Raw genomic sequence first — 22193 nt, 5'->3', positions numbered from 1 at the left:
AGGTAACGTTTCCTCTCTCTCCTGTCATGGTGTCATCAGTCCTGTGTTGTATATGTAGTGAGACAGAGACATGTGTGATGTTCCTGAAGGTAACGTTTCCTCTCTCACCTGTCATGGTGTCATCAGTCCTGTGTTGTATATGTAGTGAGACAGAGACATGTGTAATGTCCCTGAAGGTAACGTTTCCTCTCTCTCCTGTCATGGTGTCATCAGTCCTGTGTTGTATATGTAGTGAGACAGAGACATGTGTAATGTCCCTGAAGGTAACGTTTCCTCTCTCACCTGTCATGGTGTCATCAGTCCTGTGTTGTATATGTAGTGAGACAGAGACATGTGTAATGTCCCTGAAGGTAACGTTTCCTCTCTCACCTGTCATGGTGTCATCAGTCCTGTGTTGTATATGTAGTGAGACAGAGACATGTGTAATGTCCCTGAAGGTAACGTTTCCTCTCTCACCTGTCATGGTGTCATAAGTCCTGTGTTGTATATGTAGTGAGACAGAGACATGTGTAATGTCCCTGAAGGTAACGTTTCCTCTCTCTCCTGTCATGGTGTCATCAGTCCTGTGTTGTATATGTAGTGAGACAGAGACATGTGTAATGTCCCTGAAGGTAACGTTTCCTCTCTCTCCTGTCATGGTGTCATCAGTCCTGTGTTGTATATGTAGTGAGACAGAGAAAAGTGTAATGTCCCTGAAGGTAACGTTTCCTCTCTCTCCTGTCATGGTGTCATCAGTCCTGTGTTGTATATGTGGTGAGACAGAGAGATGTGTAATGTCCCTGAAGGTAACGTTTCCTCTCTCTCCTGTCATGGTGTCATCAGTCCTGTGTTGTATATGTAGTGAGACAGAGAAAAGTGTAATGTTCCTGAAGGTAACGTTTCCTCTCTCTCCTGTCATGGTGTCATCAGTCCTGCGTCGTCTCCCCTTTGAGCAGCGTCAGCGTTGTGTTTGTAGCCAGAAGCTTCATAAACAGTTTTAAGACATTTTTTACATCTTGGTGTTTTTAACTCTATATTTGAAGGATAAGGGATTTTAGTCCTCGGATCTTAAGTTCTCACAGAAACAAGCTGACAAACGTTAGCGGCAGAACAGCGTGCAGGAGAAACTCTGATGTTTAACCTTCGAATCAGAGGAGAGAAGAACTCCCATGATGCACCACCACTGCTGGTGGGTGGTGATGGTCTAGTGGTCAATACCAGGCTGCCACCAGTACAGTACCCTGAGCAAGGTACTTAATCCTGAGTTGCTCCAGGGAGACTGTCCCTGTACTTAGTTCAATGTAAATCGCTCTGGATAAGAAATGACTTGTAATGTAATGTAATGTAATGCTGCACCAACTCATTGTTTCAATTGAGAAAATTACATATAAATTGTTTAAATTAGATTAATTTGGTGTAAGTTAACATAACTCCCATCTGTCTACATGAAGTGATTTTGAAAATGCGTTTTTACATTTTGTTTTTTTAATACTCTAAGTGTTCACCTGAGGTTACAGAGCATCAATAGAGCATCTCATTTTTTTGACGGCTCTGCATCGCCCCATCGCTGTGAGTCCTGCCTATCAAAGTAATACGGGTCCATGGTGATTTAATTCGGTCTAACTTTAGCAATTATGGACTTTTTGTGTTCATGCTGCACAGACCTGAGCCGCAGATATTGTGAGCTCATGTGAAGCGAGTGATCCAAACTGTCTGCTCGTCATGGTTTCTGCCTATCACTGTCATCTCTCTTTCCTGTCCCTGCGAGCCAGCTGGGCAGCTCAGGTTGTTAAGTCAGACATTAGCTCCTGCTCCTTGCCTCAGGGCACCATCACTGCAGCAGCAGCAGCCAGAAATATGAGCTGAATCGATGCGTCCACAGGCCAGACACACACTCGCCGCTGCAAATGGCTCTGCCCCGAGGCCACAGTGGAAAAGTCTACATCACTGAATGATGCAGCACATTTCCAGAATGGAGAAAAGGTCTTCAGCAGCAACGTGCACCGCCGATGTTCTGGGTTTCCTTTGATTAAGGCGAGACAGTACAGGCAAAAATCTGCTCATCATGCTGCTAGATTAGAGATGTTGAGATGTTTATCTCCCAGAACTCGTCTTCTTCAGACGAGAGGAAACATGAGAACATCAGAGTGTGTGTGTGTAACTGTGTGTGTAGATTTAAACTCTCCACAGCTACATTACATAACGCCTCATGTACATATTAAACACTTGTAATATAAACTTGTGTTGATGTGAGTCATGAAGTGGGGAAGCTTCATGATATCTGTTAGTTACATGTTTGACCCTGTTCACCTGTAGTGTGTACAACATGTATGACTCTGTTCACCTGTAGTGTGTACAACATGTATGACTCTGTTCACCTGTAGTGTGTACAACATGTTTGACTCTGTTCACCTGTAGTGTGTACAACATGTATGACTCTGTTCACCTGTAGTGTGTACAACATGTATGACCCTGTTCACCTGTAGTGTGTACAACATGTATGACTCTGTTCACCTGTAGTGTGTACAACATGTATGACTCTGTTCACCTGTAGTGTGTACAACATGTATGACCCTGTTCACCTGTAGTGTGTACAACATGTATGACCCTGTTCACCTGTAGTGTGTACAACATGTATGACTCTGTTCACCTGTAGTGTGTACAACATGTATGACCCTGTTCACCTGTAGTGTGTACAACATGTATGACCCTGTTCACCTGTAGTGTGTACAACATGTATGACTCTGTTCACCTGTAGTGTGTACAACATGTATGACCCTGTTCACCTGTAGTGTGTACAACATGTATGACCCTGTTCACCTGTAGTGTGTACAACATGCATGACTCTGTTCACCTGTAGTGTGTACAACATGTATGACCCTGTTCACCTGTAGTGTGTACAACATGTATGACTCTGTTCACCTGTAGTGTGTACAACATGTATGTATGACTCTGTTCACCTGTAGTGTGTACAACATGTATGACCCTGTTCACCTGTAGTGTGTACAACATGTATGACCCTGTTCACCTGTAGTGTGTACAACATGTATGACTCTGTTCACCTGTAGTGTGTACAACATGTATGACTCTGTTCACCTGTAGTGTGTACAACATGTATGACTCTGTTCACCTGTAGTGTGTACAACATGTATGACTCTGTTCACCTGTAGTGTGTACAACATGTATGACTCTGTTCACCTGTAGTGTGTACAACATGTATGACCCTGTTCACCTGTAGTGTGTACAACATGTATGAATGTTACAATACATATCTTTAAAGGAGCTTTTCTCTAAAGGAGCTTTTTCTCACACTCTTCAGCAGAAGTCTCCACTTCAGCAGCACTTACATACACCAAACTTTCCACTTTCATTCCTCTCTATATTCTGAAGCTTTGTGCAGAGGGCTTTGTTCACATGTCACTCACAGCTCATGTTATACACGCATTACTTTTTATCAAATGAAAGTAATCATTATCTACAGCCCTAAGACTGTGTGTCTAAATGAATATCAAATAACGGGAAAGAATACAAGACACATTTTAAATGAGGTGGAAAAATATTAAATATATTCAACGCAGGATTTCTGTTTGACATGCAAATGAAAGCAACATGAAGAACCTGTAAATGAAATAGGACAATTTGTGATTTTCAGAACTGGTTTGGTGCCTTGTTGAGAAACATGAAAACATGGTTATTAAACCTCTACGGCAGCTTCAGCTCTTTAGTAGTAAAGTCCTGTCGCTGCTGAAGTTTAGCAATAGTCATAAATTGGCCTCACGTCATGCAGAGGTGTATCAATCTGTAAACCAGCACAAACACTGCAGCTCTCTGTGAGAGTCCCTCTGCGGTTCCCACACAGGCATAAAACCTCCCAACATTTATTAACAGAGGTCAGGGACCTGCCGCCTTATATGGAAACTACAGTCAGCCTATCAGATCTGTAGGTATTTCCTGCTAAACACACTCAGACTAATTTTACCTTCTGCCTTTTGTCTCCTTAATCAAATACGCAGTGACTCTTAAAGCTGCTTAGAAGCGATGGGAGAACGAGACTCAATAAAGACGTTCTCAGATAACAGGTCAGCACATTTTCTGCTTCACACAACAGGAGATTGTCCGTTACTGGAAATCCTCTGTTTGGTTTGGGCGATGGTGGCGGAGTTGTTTCTCTAGCGCCACATAGTGGACACAGGAGGTGGTACACCGTTTGCAATACGTCATTTCCAGCGGCACGCAAAGCAGGCAGGAGATAACGTCTCACTTGTGCGTCTCGTGTCTGACGGCCGCGGAAATGCACCGCCGCCGTGCCAGTACCTGCGAGCTGCAGTGAGGTGCTAGGGCCGGCTTGCACCTTTAATTATTATTTTTATTATTATTATTTTAAAATGCGCTGAGCTGACATTACATTACTTTTGTAGCAGTCAGATTATTTTATTATTATTTTTACATTAATTCAGTTTTTCACTTTGTCTTTATGCTGATATCAGATTGAAATCCACATTTTAAAGCTGATATTTCTTTGTTTTAAATCTTCCCGGGGGGGGCGGGTAGGAGCCTGCCCTCGGACCCCCCAAGGGGCTTTACATGTGACCTTTGACCCCTGATGAGTTTGCACCCTGGGGTTGTCAAGTTGTCTCTACAGTGCACAATTCTGTTTATGTAAGTAAACACTGTTTTCTATTGCACGGGGTCTACCGCCAGACAGTTTCAATAACAATAATAATAATAATAATTGTATTAATGAGAAGGCAGTTAATGTGCACGTTTTGTTTTGCCGCAGTAATGTCTTAAAGGTGCAGTAACAATCCTTTTGAGAATCCGCTCCTGATCGTGCTGTGGCGCTTTAGGTGAAGCGGATGCAACCAATTAACAGAAGTGACCTATTGAAGAGTTCTGATCCATATTCAGGCTGCTTGTGTCTCATTAATGTCAATCCATATGTTCACACACACTGAGGACCGACAGGAGGGGAAACATTCCCACATCCTGCATCCTCACACAGTTTAAACCCTCGGTGATGCCGTCTCAGCATTATACCTTATTATATATCTTATTATATATCTTATTATATACAGCAGAGAGGTGAATGCTGACACCAGACGATGACTATCCACACTGGGGGACATTAGTATGTGTTTGTCCAAACACATAAACTCCTGCTCTGCCTGTTGCATCAAAGAAGTCATCTGAAGGAATACTAATAATAATAATAAATTGTATTTGTAAAGCTTCTTTCAAAGCTAAAAGCAATCTCAAGGCTCTAAAATGCAGGACGACAACAACAACAAACATAAGATTTTACTGAAAGGCTTTTGTGAAAAGAAAGGTTTTTAGTTCCTTCTTGAAGGAGTCGGTGTCCTGTGGAGCCCTCAGGTGTTCTGGGAGGGAATTCCACAGGTGACGAGCGGCTGAGCAGAAGGCCCGATTGCCCATGGTGCGGAGCTTGGTCCTGGGGGTGGATCAAAGTTTTTTTTAGAGGAGCGGAGGTTGCGTGTGGAGGTTTGTTGGGGGAGGAGTTCCTTGAGATACGAAGGAGCATTTCCATGTATGCACTGATGAGTGAGGAGGGAGATTTTGTATTCGATCCTGAATGCGACAGGAAGCCAGTGGTGGGAGTGGAGAATGGGTGTGATGTGGTTATTTTTCACACCCTCATCAGGATCCTAGCGGCGCTGTTCTGGATGTATTGGAGCTTCTGAAGGCTCCCGCTTGGAGTCCCGATGAGGAGAGCGCTGCAGTAGTCCAACCTCGAGGAGACAAAGGCGTGGACGAGTTGTTCAGCGTCTGACAGGGAGAGTGTGGGGCGGAGCTCTGCAATGTTCCTGAGGTGGTAGAAGGAGGTCTTGCACAGATGTTTGATGTGGGTGTCAAAGGTCAGATGAGGGTCAAATCTTACACCCAGGTTGGTGACTGATGGTGATAGGGGGATGTCTTGACCAGAACAGGTGATGTGGGTTATGGGGGAGGACTGGACCTGGTGTGGTGTGCCAACTAAAATAGCCTCTGTTTTTGAGATATTTAATTGAAGTAATGTTCTTTCATCCAAGCCTTTATCTCCTCAAGGCGGGTGTTCAATGATGATGATGATGATGATGAAGATGTCGACAGTGGGGCTGCATGTGGCATCGGGTCGTTTTTTATATATAGCTGTGTGTCATCAGCGTAGCAATGGAATGGTATTCCATGCTGGCTGATGACACGGCCAAGGGGCAGAGTGTAGAGGGTGAACAGAGTGGGGCCAAGAACCGACCCTTGAGGGACACCACAGGTTACTGGGTGTATCTGCGAACTTGCACCTCCCAAGGATACATACTCTGTTCTTCCAGAGAGGTAGGACTGGAACAACTTACTTTGGGATCTAATCTGCACACAAACAGATAGAAATTAAAAACACAGTTTGTGGTTTTAGGGGCATTTATGTGCTGGAACTTGGCGTAGTGATAAACTCTGGGTCTGAGACTCCTCTGGTTCTATAGAAATCTAAGAGAAAATGTTTCTACTTCTCTCTTGATTTATTACCTCAGTAACATTTTCCTGATGAGTTTATGTCTCAATCTGTAGTTTCAAGTCTTCTTCAACATGATGTTCATTTTTGTAATTTATGGAAACATTTAAAATAGAGGATAAAGCAGCGTCTCTTTAGGGCGGGGCTACCTGTGATTGAAGATTAATTGTAACATTTTTTAATTGTTTAGTGTTCGGTTGTACTTTGTTTTAATAACCCCAACTCGAGGTTCAAAACCGTCAGTGGGCGACGTCACGTGGCTACTTCCACTTCTTCTATCCGGTCTATGGTAGTAACTCTGTGCCGCTCGCTATATCAAGTGAGGTTGCCAGGTTTGGTTCAATCATGGCTGTACAAAACCCAACCCGTGTTTACAGTCGCTGCACGTACGTTTTTAATTATTGTTAATTGAGGCCAGCATGTAACTCTAAAACACACACACACACACACGTGTTTACATTCCTGATTGTGTTCAGATCTTGAAAGATCACCAGACATTTCTCAAATGACACAAACTCTTCAGCTGATTGAGGACAATATCAGCCCAACAGCCCGACCAACAGCCCCGACCAACAGCCCGACCAACAGCCCCGACCAACAGCCCGACCAACAGCCCGACCAACAGCCCGACCAACAGCCCGACCAACAGCCCGACCAACAGCCCGACCAACAGCCCGACCAACAGCCCGACCAACAGCCCCGACCAACAGCCCCGACCAACAGCCCGACCAACAGCCCCGACCAACAGCCCCGACCAACAGCCCCGACCAACAGCCCGACCAACAGCCCGACCAACAGCCCCGACCAACAGCCCGACCAACAGCCCGACCAACAGCCCGACCAACAGCCCCGACCAACAGCCCGACCAACAGCCCGACCAACAGCCCGACCAACAGCCCGACCAACAGCCCGACCAACAGCCCGACCAACAGCCCGACCAACAGCCCGACCAACAGCCCCGACCAACAGCCCGACCAACAGCCCGACCAACAGCCCCGACCAACAGCCCGACCAACAGCCCCGACCAACAGCCCCGACCAACAGCCCGACCAACAGCCCGACCAACAGCCCCGACCAACAGCCCGACCAACAGCCCCGACCAACAGCCCCGACCAACAGCCCGACCAACAGCCCGACCAACAGCCCGACCAACAGCCCCGACCAACAGCCCGACCAACAGCCCGACCAACAGCCCGACCAACAGCCCGACCAACAGCCCGACCAACAGCCCCGACCAACAGCCCGACCAACAGCCCGACCAACAGCCCGACCAACAGCCCCGACCAACAGCCCGACCAACAGCAGGGCGAGAGAGGCGTCGACACTTCAGTGAGCTGGTGATTCTCATCTAACACATGATGTTGTTGTTTGTGTGTTTCTAAGCTTGTTTTGGAGGTTTTATTCCGCAAGCAGCCAAAGATTTATTCTCTAAAATATAAAAAAGTCTTTAATTGTTTATATACTACAAAATAAAAGCAGTATAAAAGATTCTGCGTAAAGCAGCAGTGATACTGACTGTGTGTCCTGGTGAGTGAAAGTAAAATACAATAACGATTATTTCAGTTATTCTCCTGAAACTGTGACATAAGCAGCTTCTCTCATGTTCCACATTGTAATCTGCAGCTGCTTATATTATATATAACCCTCAAATACTTTCTGCACCACTAACATCCCTCCATGTTCACACACATGTAATATTTACATGTGTGGGCAGTCTCGTGTTGCAGCCTTCAGGCGGCTGCAGTAGTTTGTCTACACGGGACTGTGACATACTGTGTTATAACACAAACATCTGGCCAGTGGGACCTCTGGCCCTCTTTATGCATCAAGCTTTTATAAATAACAACAACTGAACACATGTACTGTGGTGCTTTAAAGCCGTTTCTTAGAGAGATCCTAGTCCTAGAGTCAGCAGGAGAAATGTCTTCAGAGTTAGAAAACATTGAAGAAATGTTGCATTGTTTGCTATTTACTGTCTGCACAGTGATGACACACATGTGTTCTAATGTTTAATCTGTTATACACTGGTGTTACAGCGGGAAACAGGACAGTTCAGATACAATGCTCACTAAATCTAAATGAGGAGGAGAATCTCACCTCGCTCTTTATAACGAGGGTTCCCTGAAAACACACTTTTGTCACTTCAATCAAAATATCCTTGAAGAGTATTTGTTGGAGACGGAACCTCGTTCATGATGCACGTGTTGGTGTGTGTAGAGTGTGTGTAGCAGACATGTTGGTGTGTGTAGCAGACATGTTGGTGTGTGTAGCAGACATGTTGGTGTGTGTAGCAGACATGTTGGTGTGTGTAGAGTGTGTGTAGCAGACATGTTGGTGTGTGTAGCAGACATGTTGGTGTGTGTAGCAGACATGTTGGTGTGTGTAGAGTGTGTGTAGCAGACATGTTGGTGTGTGTAGCAGACATGTTGGTGTGTGTAGAGTGTGTGTAGCAGACATGTTGGTGTGTGTAGCAGACATGTTGGTGTGTGTAGCAGACATGTTGGTGTGTGTAGAGTGTGTGTAGCAGACATGTTGGTGTGTGTAGCAGACATGTTGGTGTGTGTGTAGCAGACATGTTGGTGTGTGTAGCAGACATGTTGGTGTGTGTAGAGTGTGTGTAGCAGACATGTTAGTGTGTGTAGAGTGTGTGTAGCAGACATGTTGGTGTGTGTAGAGTGTGTGTAGCAGACATGTTGGTGTGTGTAGCAGACATGTTGGTGTGTGTAGAGTGTGTGTAGCAGACATGTTGGTGTGTGTAGAGTGTGTGTAGCAGACATGTTGGTGTGTGTAGCAGACATGTTGGTGTATGTGGAGTGTGTGTAGCAGACATGTTGGTGTGTGTAGAGTGTGTGTAGCAGACATGTTGGTGTGTGTAGAGTGTGTGTAGCAGACATGTTGGTGTGTGTAGAGTGTGTGTAGCAGACATGTTGGTGTGTGTAGCAGACATGTTGGTGTGTGTGGAGTGTGTGTAGCAGACATGTTGGTGTGTGTAGAGTGTGTGTAGCAGACATCATGTTGGTGTGTGTAGAGTGTGTGTAGCAGACATCATGTTGGTGTGTGTAGAGTGTGTGTAGCAGACATCATGTTGGTGTGTGTAGAGTGTGTGTAGCAGACATCATGTTGGTGTGTGTAGAGTGTGTGTAGCAGACATCATGTTGGTGTGTGTAGAGTGTGTGTAGCAGACATCATGTTGGTGTGTGTAGCAGACATGGTGGTGTGTGTAGCAGACATGTTGGTGTGTGTAGCAGACATGGTGGTGTGTGTAGCAGACATGTTGGTGTGTGTAGCAGACATGGTGGTGTGTGTAGCAGACATGTTGGTGTGTGTAGCAGACATGGTGGTGTGTGTAGCAGACATGTTGGTGTGTGTAGCAGACAGACATGGTGGTGTGTGTAGCAGACAGACATGGTGGTGTGTGTAGACATGGTGGTGTGTGTAGCAGACATGTTGGTGTGTGTAGCGTTACTCATTTATAGACATGAATTATTGAAACATATATCATAAAGGGACACGATGTGATTGTTGTTGCACGTACAGAAACATGAACCTGCCGCTCCAGCGTTTAGACGGAGCTTCTCCTGCGAGCAGCGTCAGGATCTCTGAGGTCGTTCTTCTTCACGCTTCTTTGACATAACTCAAAAAATTAATCCGCTAATTATTACACACATTTCGATTAGCTTAACACGATGAGGTGCTGACATTTTGCACCGACGTGGACGTGAACTGCAGCGCGTCGGTCGGTGGAGGTATATACGACCACGAGGCGGTGGTGGTCATGGTGATGTCAGCTGTCCAGGCAGCCGTCTAAAGGCAGCACATGTTGCACACATGTCGTCGTCGGATCTGTCGTCCTTACGTGTTCACTCTGTGCAGATCTCTGCAGCACATGAAGAATGAGGCTACTCGACAATCACTGAGAAAGACTCTTGTGTGCGAGCGCTGATGGAGGCATTAAATCAAAGCGCGGACAAAAGAGAATGAGCGCTGCGAGAGGCCTCCGGACTAATCATCACACGTCTGTAATTGCACATCACAGTGTGTGTGTGTGTGGATTTGATTACAGACATTCTGTCAAAGAGCAGACGAAGTGATTATCAAGATAAAGTGACAGCTTTTATATTAAAACATTAACGAGCATCAAGGGGAAGAAACTGAAACCAGGTCTGAGTGAGACGCACAATCTAGTTTATTATTTTAACCTTTCACGAACCACGTGCACAGCTGGTGATGTGGAACACGTTGAGCTGTACCCATGTTGGAAGATGAAGCAGTTTATCGTTTGATTTAAAAAGTGCAGGCAGGGAGAGGAAGATGTCCCTGTGCTCGTGCTCTGCTGAGTTTAATTCAAATGTAATATTCAGATAATCTGTAAATATCGACTTTCAAGTCATCATCAACGATATCAACATTTTATCCAAATCCCAACACGGACCACTGCAATGTCCAAGAGATCTGCCAACCTGAAGAGATCTGCCGACCTGAAGAGATCTGCCAACCTGAAGAGATCTGCCGACCTGAAGAGATCTGCAGACCTGCAGAGATCTGCCAACCTGAAGAGATCTGCAGACACTGCAGAGATCTGCAGACCTGAAGAGATCTGCAGACCTGCAGAGATCTGCCAACCTGAAGAGATCTGCAGACCTGCAGAGATCTGCCAACCTGAAGAGATCGCAGACACTGCAGAGATCTGCAGACCTGAAGAGATCTGCCGACCTGAAGAGATCTGCCAACCTGAAGAGATCTGCAGACCTGAAGAGATCTGCCAACCTGAAGAGATCTGCAGACCTGCAGAGATCTGCCAACCTGAAGAGATCTGCAGACACTGCAGAGATCTGCAGACCTGAAGAGATCTGCCGACCTGAAGAGATCTGCCAACCTGAAGAGATCTGCAGACCTGAAGAGATCTGCAGACCTGAAGAGATCTGCAGACCTGCAGAGATCTGCCAACCTGAAGAGATCTGCAGACACTGCAGAGATCTGCAGACCTGAAGAGATCTGCAGACCTGCAGAGATCTGCCAACCTGAAGAGATCTGCAGACCTGCAGAGATCTGCCAACCTGAAGAGATCGCAGACACTGCAGAGATCTGCCGACCTGAAGAGATCTGCCGACCTGAAGAGATCTGCCAACCTGAAGAGATCTGCAGACCTGAAGAGATCTGCCAACCTGAAGAGATCTGCAGACCTGCAGAGATCTGCCAACCTGAAGAGATCTGCAGACACTGCAGAGATCTGCCGACCTGAAGAGATCTGCAGACCTCAAGAGATCTGCCGACCTGAAGAGATCTGCAGATCTGCAGAGATCTGCCAACCTGAAGAGATCTGCAGAGATCTGCCAACCTGAAGAGATCTGCAGACACTGCAGAGATCTGCCAACCTGAAGAGATCTGCAGACACTGCAGAGATCTGCAGACCTGAAGAGATCTGCCGACCTGCAGAGATCTGCCAACCTGAAGAGATCTGCAGACACTGCAGAGATCTGCAGACCTGAAGAGATCTGCAGACACTGCAGAGATCTGCCGACCTGAAGAGATCTGCCGACCTGAAGAGATCTGCCGACCTGAAGAGATCTGCAGACACTGCAGAGATCTGCCAACCTGAAGAGATCTGCAGACACTGCAGAGATCTGCCAATCTGAAGAGATCTGCAGACCTGAAGAGATCTGCAGACCTGAAGAGATCTGCAGACCTGAAGAGATCTGCAGACCTGCAGAGATCTGCCAACCTGAAGAGATCTGCAGACACTGCAGAGATCTGCCGACCTGAAGAGATCTGCAGACCTCAAGAGATCTGCCGACCTGAAGAGATCTGCAGATCTGCAGAGATCTGCCAACCTGAAGAGATCTGCAGAGATCTGCCAACCTGAAGAGATCTGCAGACACTGCAGAGATCTGCCAACCTGAAGAGATCTGCAGACACTGCAGAGATCTGCAGACCTGAAGAGATCTGCCGACCTGCAGAGATCTGCCAACCTGAAGAGATCTGCAGACACTGCAGAGATCTGCAGACCTGAAGAGATCTGCAGACACTGCAGAGATCTGCCGACCTGAAGAGATCTGCCGACCTGAAGAGATCTGCCGACCTGAAGAGATCTGCAGACACTGCAGAGATCTGCCAACCTGAAGAGATCTGCAGACACTGCAGAGATCTGCCAATCTGAAGAGATCTGCAGACCTGAAGAGATCTGCAGACCTGAAGAGATCTGCAGACCTGAAGAGATCTGCAGACACTGCAGAGATCTGCAGACACTGCAGAGATCTGCCGACCTGCAGAGATCTGCCGACCTGCAGAGATCTGCCGACCTGCACTTCTGCTACAGATCACAACAGATCTCAGCACCATTGCTTAATATGTTTCTCAGTGAAAACAAGAAATTGCGAATTATATTGCAATTAAATCCTTTTTCCAAATCGTTCAGCTCAACGAGCAAAACTAGAGCACGCTAATTAAGACAACGCTCAGCATTAACACCATGCTGTGAATGTGACCAGTGGAAAAGTCCATCTGGATTTCTGTTTTTATACAAAGATCCAAGTCGTGTTTCTTTAGTTTTTACATTTCTCAGAAGATGAAAACTTGCGTCCTGTGTGAAGGACACCTCAATCCTAAACCTCAACCCGCCGATCTGCAGGGTGAAGAGGCTGAAAGAGAAGCTGAAGTCTGTAACCTTTCTGGAAGTATCTGAGAAAATCATAAAACATTCAGCACCAACATTGGATATCCAGTCCTGAGATGGTTTCCCAACATTCAAACCTTCATGTCAGGAAGTCAAATGTAATGAAATATCATTTACAGTTGGCACATTAAGTAAAATACGGATTCTTGTTGGAATCCTGTCGCTGTCGTTTCCAAACTCATTGACTCAAAGTGTAAACTGAAACCTCATCAGCTGACATGTGATGTCGCCGCCTCATCTCCCGTCGTCGTGCCAGCGAGGCCGGCAGTCCATCATCCTGAACAAATCTACCCACAAGGCCGTGCTTCAGCCCTCTTTTCCTCTTCCGCGCCGCCGTTCCCGTCCATCTGGCAGTAGTTAAAGATTAATACGCTGGAATCCCAGAGCCGAGGAGAAGACGGGAGTTCTTCATCCAGGCAGTGAGACGGACGGCTGCAGAGAAGTTCAGGGAGTTCAGAGCGTCTCGGAGCTCCGACGCACTTTAGTTATTTCCCCTGGAGGTGTTTTGGGTTTTGTTTTTTGTTTGCCAGCAGGATTACAGTGTGTGTGTGTGTGTGTGTGTGTGTGTGTGTGTGTGTGTGTGTGTGTGTGTGTGTGTGTCGCCTGAAGGTGTAACTATAGCTGTGACTAGTGGTCGACAAACCTTCACAATAAAAGTCCCCAGTGAATGCAGCTGCTTATTATATTAAATCTCCTGCAGGACAGCAGACTTGTTATTATCGAAGATACAACGCTTCGCTAATTCAAGACACATTTCATTTTCTAAATTCTTCACAATCAAACTCTCCCGTTATTTTGTTACTTAAAAGCTTTTATTGTGAAACAGCAATAACTTGTATAATAATAATAATAATAATAATAATAATAATAATAATAATAATAATAAATTGCATTTGTAAAGTGCCTTTCAAAGCTAAAAGCAATCTCAAGGCGCTGATGTATGTATGTGTATGTGTCCACCTGTGTCACTCAAAACAAAACGTTTCAACTATTTAGAACAAATATCGTGCGACTGACCTTCAGGATGCTGAACAACAAGAAGTAGTTTCTGCATGTATTTTATTATATGTTGTGAGCGTTAAAGTAGTGAAACCAGTGGAGAAACCTGTTCCCGCACTCAAATGTTTACCTCAAAGTCCTCGTAATGCAGAATAATATATGTTGTATTTACTATAATATATGGTGCATTAATGCATCACTTTAATGTTGCAGCTGGTGAAGGAGGAGATTATTTAAAGACTTTATAATGCTGGTAGCTTGTGAGTTTGTGCATTCTGCAGCTTTACTGAACATGTTGAGAAACATTAATGCAACAGCATGAGCTGCAGAGCTTGTTTGGAAAGCAATCATTTATTTAGGTTCATAACAATCAGTGTTCCGGAGGTTGTGACGGCCCAGAGGGACGAGCTGCACGTAAAGAGAAGCAGATGAGGTTTGCACGACGTGTAATGCAGGTTGTTTCCCCGTGACATGTCGTGTATTTGCAGAGCGTACGGTCCGTTTGGCTTCCCGCTCGGGGCCAGCGTGTTGTCCCAGAGGACTCCTGCAGGGAGATCATCGCCCTGCAGAACCACAGCGCTGTCTCTGTCCTCGTTTTACTTTAACTCACACTGTCAGTGCAGCCCGGCCGCACACACGTCTTCACTTTCACTGCAGACTGCACATTAGGGCTGCGCGGAGACGTTGAGTAAAGGTCGATTCACAACTTCCAAAACTATATATATATATATATATATATATATATATATATATATATATATATATATAAGCGGTAATAGTTGTTACTTGCTTGTCTCAGCTGTGTGTCCTGGCTTTGCTCCAGCTGTGTCAGCAGGGAGCGTCACGACCACTTCCTGTTTTGTAAACAGCTTCTTATCGACTGCGTCCATTAGGGACTATTCGAATACCTTCTCTGAGCCTCACGCCCATGACCTAACATCTGTCGGGCGCTGCACATTATTGGACTGAAGCCCGCTGCAGGTCACGCATTTCAAGTCCTTCTGCACAATAATTAACCGTGTGCTTCAGTTTGTCGCAGGCAGTGTTTATGTTTGGGGCAGAGAGCGAAGCGAGGCATTGAAGCATAAAAACAAGGCCGGCATTGGTGTTCAAATGTCTTTAAAATGCTCAGACATGAGAAGTAGGATGTTCTTATCATACATATAAAAACACCAACCATCAATAACTAATTGCAATATATCAAGAGAAACACAAAGACGTTATGAATCAATAAAAACTTTATTTATAAAGCACCTTTCGAACAAATCAAATGCACAATTAGGCTGTTATCACTACTTAAAGCATTCACACACCTAGAGATCCAAGTCCTTGAACACATCTTCTTTTGCCTGAAGAGATTTATTAAAGAATTATTCTAAATATATTCCATCATATTTTAGTAAGAAGTTCAACATCCTTTTCCTCGTTGCTGTTCCTCTGCCCCGCCGCTCTGCTGAGTGTCGGTACATGAACTTCAGTGTTCGTGGCCTCAGAGTAATTACCCAACATAATTGCTAAGTACACATGAAGTTGTCACTCAGGGTCCCATTAGTCTGTTTGCAGGTTCACATGCATGTCACAAATGATAATGTATTACACACAGAGTTCTCATTTTACTTCTGCTCCACAACATCTCCGAGAGGAACACTTCTCTCACTGAGATAATGTTATTATCCAAACAAAACATCAGCTTCTAAGATATGATCCATAGTTACACATTAAAGTACCAAAAGTACATGAAGTATATGACCCGAGACGACTTTAAAGTACGGCTTACATATGAATACATCAATAATAATGATCCAATGATATATATTCTATAATAATATATATCACCACTCACATGATCATATTTTTATACAGTTTTAAGACACCTTTCACATCTTGGTGTTTTTAACTATATTTGAAGGATGAAGGATTTTAGTCTCTTAAGTTCTCAGAGAAACAAGCTGAGCAAACGTTAGCGGCGGCCGAACAGCGTGCAGGAGAAACTCTGATGTTTAACCCCCATGATGCAACGCTGCTGTCTTTTGTTATTGATTAGATTGAGAACATTAGATATCGTGCGTTTCAGTAACTGGGAAGTGTCCTCACACATATTTCATGTACAGTTTTATAGCTTTTAGTTTTATATTTTCCTCGATGGTAAATGTTCAGATCCCAGAAGACTTTTATTTTTCTTATTATCGTTCTTCTTCTTCTTCGGGTACAATAGTTTGGCCTTCTGCAGTTGTGACAAACCTTTTGATCGTACAAAGAGTATAAGAGCTGAATTAGACTTTGCTCGTGGAGCAGATCCGATTTAATTCTGGAAAATATTTTGGAGATCGTTTGTGTTTTTGGTATTTTGAAAATACGGCCCTGTGTCCTTGTTTCCCTTAATTATTATCATTTATACTTTATCTTCTTCAAACTCCATCATCAAAGCTAAAGTGAGGGGGAACAAGGTCGGGAGGTAAAGAAGAGAAGAAGAACATCTTATTTCCTGCGTGACCTTCTCGTCTCGTATGAAGGCTGTGCAGCCGCATGACGGCGCAGTTCTGTGATTTTAAATGACGTGAAGACGCTCAGATTAATGACGTCATTCTGTAACTTCTTAAACTCTTCTGCACTCTGTGGATGATAAAGTGGATACAGACAACCTTTGCACCCCGAGTGCAATTATGGATTATGAGACAAAGTCCCTTTGTGTCCATAGTTCTGCGTCTCTCTGATTATTCTTGGGGACACCGTGAAGCTGTTTGACATCCTCCTGGATCTTTTTCATTGAAGATGGTAACGCCCCCTGAGGCCACGTTAGTGATGATATTGTCCTGTATACATAACATTTATTTTGATTGATGTATTGATCACAAGGTGTACACGTGCAACCTGCAGAACTCCAGCTCGCATGTTCAGGTTTCTCATAAAAGGGATAATTGCGGATTCTGAAAAGAGGATTTGGTGTTTACGTGGCGGGTTCTTCCCGTCCAATCACTGCTGAGCTCTCCTGGAACTTTAGCGGGATGTTCCAGGTCTTTGGTGTTCCTGTCAGTCGCAGCTCTGGAATCCTTTAAGTGGAAAGTGACAGGAAGTCAGAGGTCGGGGGGGTTTGGAGGTCAAGGCTCCTCCTGCAGGACTTTCAGCTCTTCCTGGTTTCAGGGTCGTGTCTACAGAGAGACGCATCATCAGAAACATTATCACATGATGACAAACATGAAACACTTAAATGCATGTGGACAGATTCCCCATCAGCCCGACATCGTCTTAAAGAACTACATTTACTTTAAGTACATTTACTGCACAATCAGTACTTTTACTTTAAGTACTTTAACTATTCACTTAAGTATTTTTACAGGGTGCGTTTACTGCAGTGAAGACGTGTAATGTAAATGTGAATCAAAGCAGTGCAGATATATTAATAATATGAATGAAGTTAGGTGAAGAAATGAGTCTCTGAGTATTTATAGCGGCGGTAGAGGGGAACAGTCCTGAGCTCAGTTTCAATCGGAACAGAACGATGTTGAGCCCCGCGTGGTTTCTGTGTTTCACCGTTCACTTCCTGCACAAAGGTTATTAAAGCCTGAAACAATAGAGGCGCTGGGACAGGAACGGCAGGCTGGAGGAATGTCATCACGCCTCTGGAGACTTCCTGAAACTCCGACACAGAGACGCAGACGTGGGAGGAAGCTGAGAGAGTCTCTCCGCATCCGAGAAACAGAAAGCAGAGACTGCTTAAATGAAACCTTCTCTGTTACTAAGACTTAAAGGTGCAGCGTGTCAGACACAGACAGAACTTTAGGCTGAACATATGAGACTGGGGAAAGAGTTGGAGGAGGGCGTGTCCTCCAGTTCATGACATCAAGCGTCAACAATAGTTTTCTTTCCTGCAGACTTTGCAAAAATCTTTGTTTGAGTCTCGTGAGGCCGCGATGATCAAAGATCAAAGATTTATCGTCTTATGAGCAGCAACAGTGAATCTTAAGTCCCAGCCTCCTCCAACAATATGCACCATACAGTATACCTATAAAAATACAAGAATACATTTGAACACATCATGGTTGCATGCATTTATCTCAATATTAGATTCAATTGGGTTCAGTCAAAATGTACATGAACAACTCACTGTTTAAACTCTGGACCTTGTTCTGGGATATGGTGTTGAAACTGAAAGTTTATCAGCGTGTCCACATAATCCTCTTTTATCAGAACATTTTAATAACTTCTGAAGTCCTGTTACTGGACTACAAGCCAGCAGGCAGAACATCCTACGCTCGATGTCTATCTGAAAGTGCTGTGACTAAATTTAAGGAAGTGATTCCATCAGCACTTAATTCAACACCAGGACTCAATATCAATATAACGGAGGACTCCAATGCTAACTTTAGTCCCTCACAAATTAATCATCTTGTTGATAGCGCTGCAGCCTCACTGCGAATAACACTCGACTCTGTCGCTCCTCTAAAGAAGAAGATCATAAAACAGAAAAAGAAAGCTCCGGCTTAATTTACAAATCCTCAAACTAAAACAAAAGTCCAGAAATCTTGAAAGTAAATGTCGTTCCACTAAAGTGTAAGAATGGTTTAGTCTGGTTAGATAATGTTAAAGCGTATAAGAAGGCTCTCCGTAATGCAGAGCAGCTTATTACTCTTCCTTAACAGAAGAACATAAGAACAACCCCAGGTTTCTGTTCAGCACTGAGGCTGACAGAGAGCCACAGCTCTACAGAGCCTTCTGTTCCTATATCTCTCAGTAGTGACGACTTCATGAGCTTCTTTAACGATAAAATTATAATTATTAGAGACTAAATTAATCTCCTCCTGACCTCAATCAGTAACGACTTAACTTCAACCTCCAGAACCTTAAAAACATCTGTAACTCCTGAAATATATCTAGACTGTTTTACTCCAATCAACCTTAACCAACTAACTTCAACAATCTCATCGTCTAAGCATCAACCTGTCTTTTAGACCCGATTCAACTAAACTGTTTAAAGAAGTTTTACCCTTAATTAACACCTCGTTATTAAATATGATCAACCTGTCTCTATTATCTGGCTACGTACCACAATCCTTTAAAGTAGCCGTAATAAAACCACTTCTTAAAAAGCCTGGTCTTGATCCAGAGGTTTTAAGCCAACTATAGGCCGATATCTAACCTTCCCTTTCTCGCTAAGATCCTCGAGAAAGCAGTCGCAAAACAGTTGTGTGACTTTTTACATAATAATAGTTTATTTGAGGGTTTTTCAATCTGGATTTAGAGTTCATCATAGCACAGAGACGGCACTGGTGAAAGTTACCAATGAGCTTCTATTGGCATCAGAGACAAAGGACTCGTCTCTGTTCTTGTCTTGTTAGACCTCAGTGCTGCTTTCCACACTGTTGATCAGGACATTCTACTACAGAGACTGGAACATTGTGTTGGCATAAAAGGAACCGCACTAAGCTTGTTCAAGTCCTATTTATCTGAGCGATCTCAATTTGTACTTGTTAACGATAAATCCTCCATGACAGCCAAAGTCAGTCTTGGAGCTCCGCAGGGTTCTGTACTTGGACCGATTCTATTCACCTTATATATGCTTCCTTTGGGCAATATTATAAGGAACCACTCTATAAACTTTCTTGTTATGCGGATGATACCCAATTATATCTATCAATTACACCAGATGAAACCAATCAATTGGCTAAACTTCAAGCCTTAAGGATATATAAACTTGGATGTCTAGCAACTTTTTGATGTTAAACTGAAGTTATTATACTTGGCCCTAAACGCCTCCGAAACGCATTTTCTAATGACATAGTAGCTCTGGATGGCATTAACTTGGCCTCCAGCACCACTGTAAGGAATCTTGGCGTCATCTTTGATCAAGATCTGTCGTTTAACTCCCACATAAAACAAATCTCAAGGACTGCCTTCTTTCATCTACGTAACATTGCAAAAATAACATCCTGTCTCAAAATGATGCAGAAAAACTAGTCCATGCATTTGTTACTTCAAGGCTGGATTACTGCAACTCATTGTTATCAGGTTGTCCCAAAAGGTCGCTTAAGACTCTTCAGTTGATCCAAAATGCAGCGGCACGTGTATTGACAAGAACAAGGAAACGGGATCATATTACTCCTGTATTAGCTGCTCTGCACTGGCTCCCGGTAAAATACAGAATAGAATTCAAAATCCTTCTCCTGACTTACAAAGCAATTAATGGTCAGGCTCCAGCATTTCTTAAAGATCTCATAGTACCTTATAAACCAACTAGAGCATTGCCCTCCCAGACTGCAGGGTTACTTGTAGTTCCTAGAGTCTCTAAGAGTACAATGGGAGCCAGAGCCTTCATCCATCAAGCTCCTCTCCAGTGGAACCAGCTTCCAGTTTGTGTTCGGGAGGCAGACACCCTCTCCACATTTAAGAGCAGGCTAAAGACTTTCCTTTTTGATAAAGCTTATAGTTAGGGCTGGCTCAGGTTTCCCCTGGATCAGCCCCTAGTTATGCTGCTATAGGCTTAGACTGCCGGGGGACACCTCCCTGCTCTCTTCCTTCTCTTCCTCTCTCCTCCCCTCCCTCTCTCTTCTTCTCCCTCTCTATCTGTATGCATTTATGTAAATGTATGTTACTAACTCACCATCCGGGGTATCATCCCCGGAGTGTCTGTCTCTCATGTGGCAGGTTGCCACTGATAAAGTTTACGTCAGGATCATGAATTGTGACAGCTATGTTGTTTATCCTGTACACACGACATCTATTGCACGTCTGTCCATCCTGGGAGAGGGATCCCTCCTCAGTCTCTCCCTGAGGTTTCTTCCATTTTTCCCCCTTTAATTTTGGGGTTTCTTTTAGGAAGTTTTTCCTTGTGCGATGCGAGGGTCTAAGGACAGAGGGTCTGAGGACAGAGGGTCTAAAGACAGAGGGTCTGAGGACAGAGGGTCTAAGGACAGAGGGTCTAAGGACAGGGTCTAAAGACAGAGGGTCTGAGGACAGAGGGTCTAAAGACAGAGGGTCTGAGGACAGAGGGTCTATGGACAGAGGGTCTAAGGACAGAGGGTCTGAGGACAGAGGGTCTAAAGACAGAGGGTCTGAGGACAGAGGGTCTAAGGACAGAGGGTCTAAGGACAGAGGGTCTAAGGACAGAGGGTGTCGTAACCTGTACAGTCTGTAAAGCACACTGAGACAAATGTATAATTTGTGATATTGGGCTTTACAAATAAATTTGATTTGATTTGATTTGACTACAAAGAGACACAAAACGACTACAAAGAGACACGACAGATGAGCCGTGCAGTCACCTGATGTTTTATGTTAATCCACATTGAAAAGTCACCAGTCTAAGTGTCTACGTCTGTCCCACCAAAACCTAAATTGCTGCGTCTTGTTCTTTCCAGTGATGTTTGTCTGCTGCTCTCCCGACATCTTCAGGAAGTTGATGGTCGAGTTCCGGCAGGCAGATCTTCCTCACGAGCAGTACGTCTTCTTCTACATCGACGTGTTCGGAGACAGTCTGAAATCCACACACGGACAGCCGTGGGCCCGCGGGGACGAGGACGATGCCGTCGCCAGAGACGCCTTCCAGGTACAGAGTTTATTTACAAAACACGAAGTAATTATCTGCAAGGATCCGACTCCAGTTCCTCAAACTGCAGATAATCACTTCAAGTCAATTTCAAGTGAAGTTCAGCTCAATAACTACAGTTACTAACGTTTTGTTTTTGTTCCGTGTTAAAAGATTTTATTGAACATTGTGTCATTTTATTTCACATCAGATTTTCTCTCCTCATCATCTGATAACTCAACGGACTGAGTGTGTGTGTGTGTATGTGTGTGTGTGTGTGTGTGTGTGTCTGTGTGTGTGTGTGTGTGTCTGTGTCTGTGCCTGTGACTGTGTGTGTGTGTGTCTGTGTCTGTGTGTGTGTGTGTCTGTGACTGTGTGTGTGTGTGTGTGTCTGTGTGTGTGTCTGTGTGTGTCTGTGTGTGTCTGTGTGTGTCTGTGCCTGTGACTGTGTGTGTGTGTGTCTGTGTCTGTGTGTGTGTGTGTCTGTGACTGTGTGTGTGTGTGTGTGTGTGTGT

At 44.5% G+C, this 22193-nt stretch overlaps 1 protein-coding gene across 1 annotated transcript in view; it reads left to right on the top strand.

Annotated features, from left to right (window-relative positions):
* Positions 1 to 22193, top strand: part of LOC115020956 (atrial natriuretic peptide receptor 1-like) — a 58383-nt gene that overhangs the window by 7151 nt on the left and 29039 nt on the right. The window contains 1 exon segment of the mRNA XM_029451058.1: positions 21512 to 21699. Within this exon segment, the coding sequence (XP_029306918.1) occupies positions 21512 to 21699 (188 nt within the window).

Source organism: Cottoperca gobio, chromosome 16 (assembly GCF_900634415.1).
Source record: "Cottoperca gobio chromosome 16, fCotGob3.1, whole genome shotgun sequence".
Lineage (NCBI taxonomy): Eukaryota > Metazoa > Chordata > Actinopteri > Perciformes > Bovichtidae > Cottoperca > Cottoperca gobio.
Note: the sequence above shows the minus strand (reverse complement) of the source record. Positions and strands in the feature narration are given on the sequence as shown.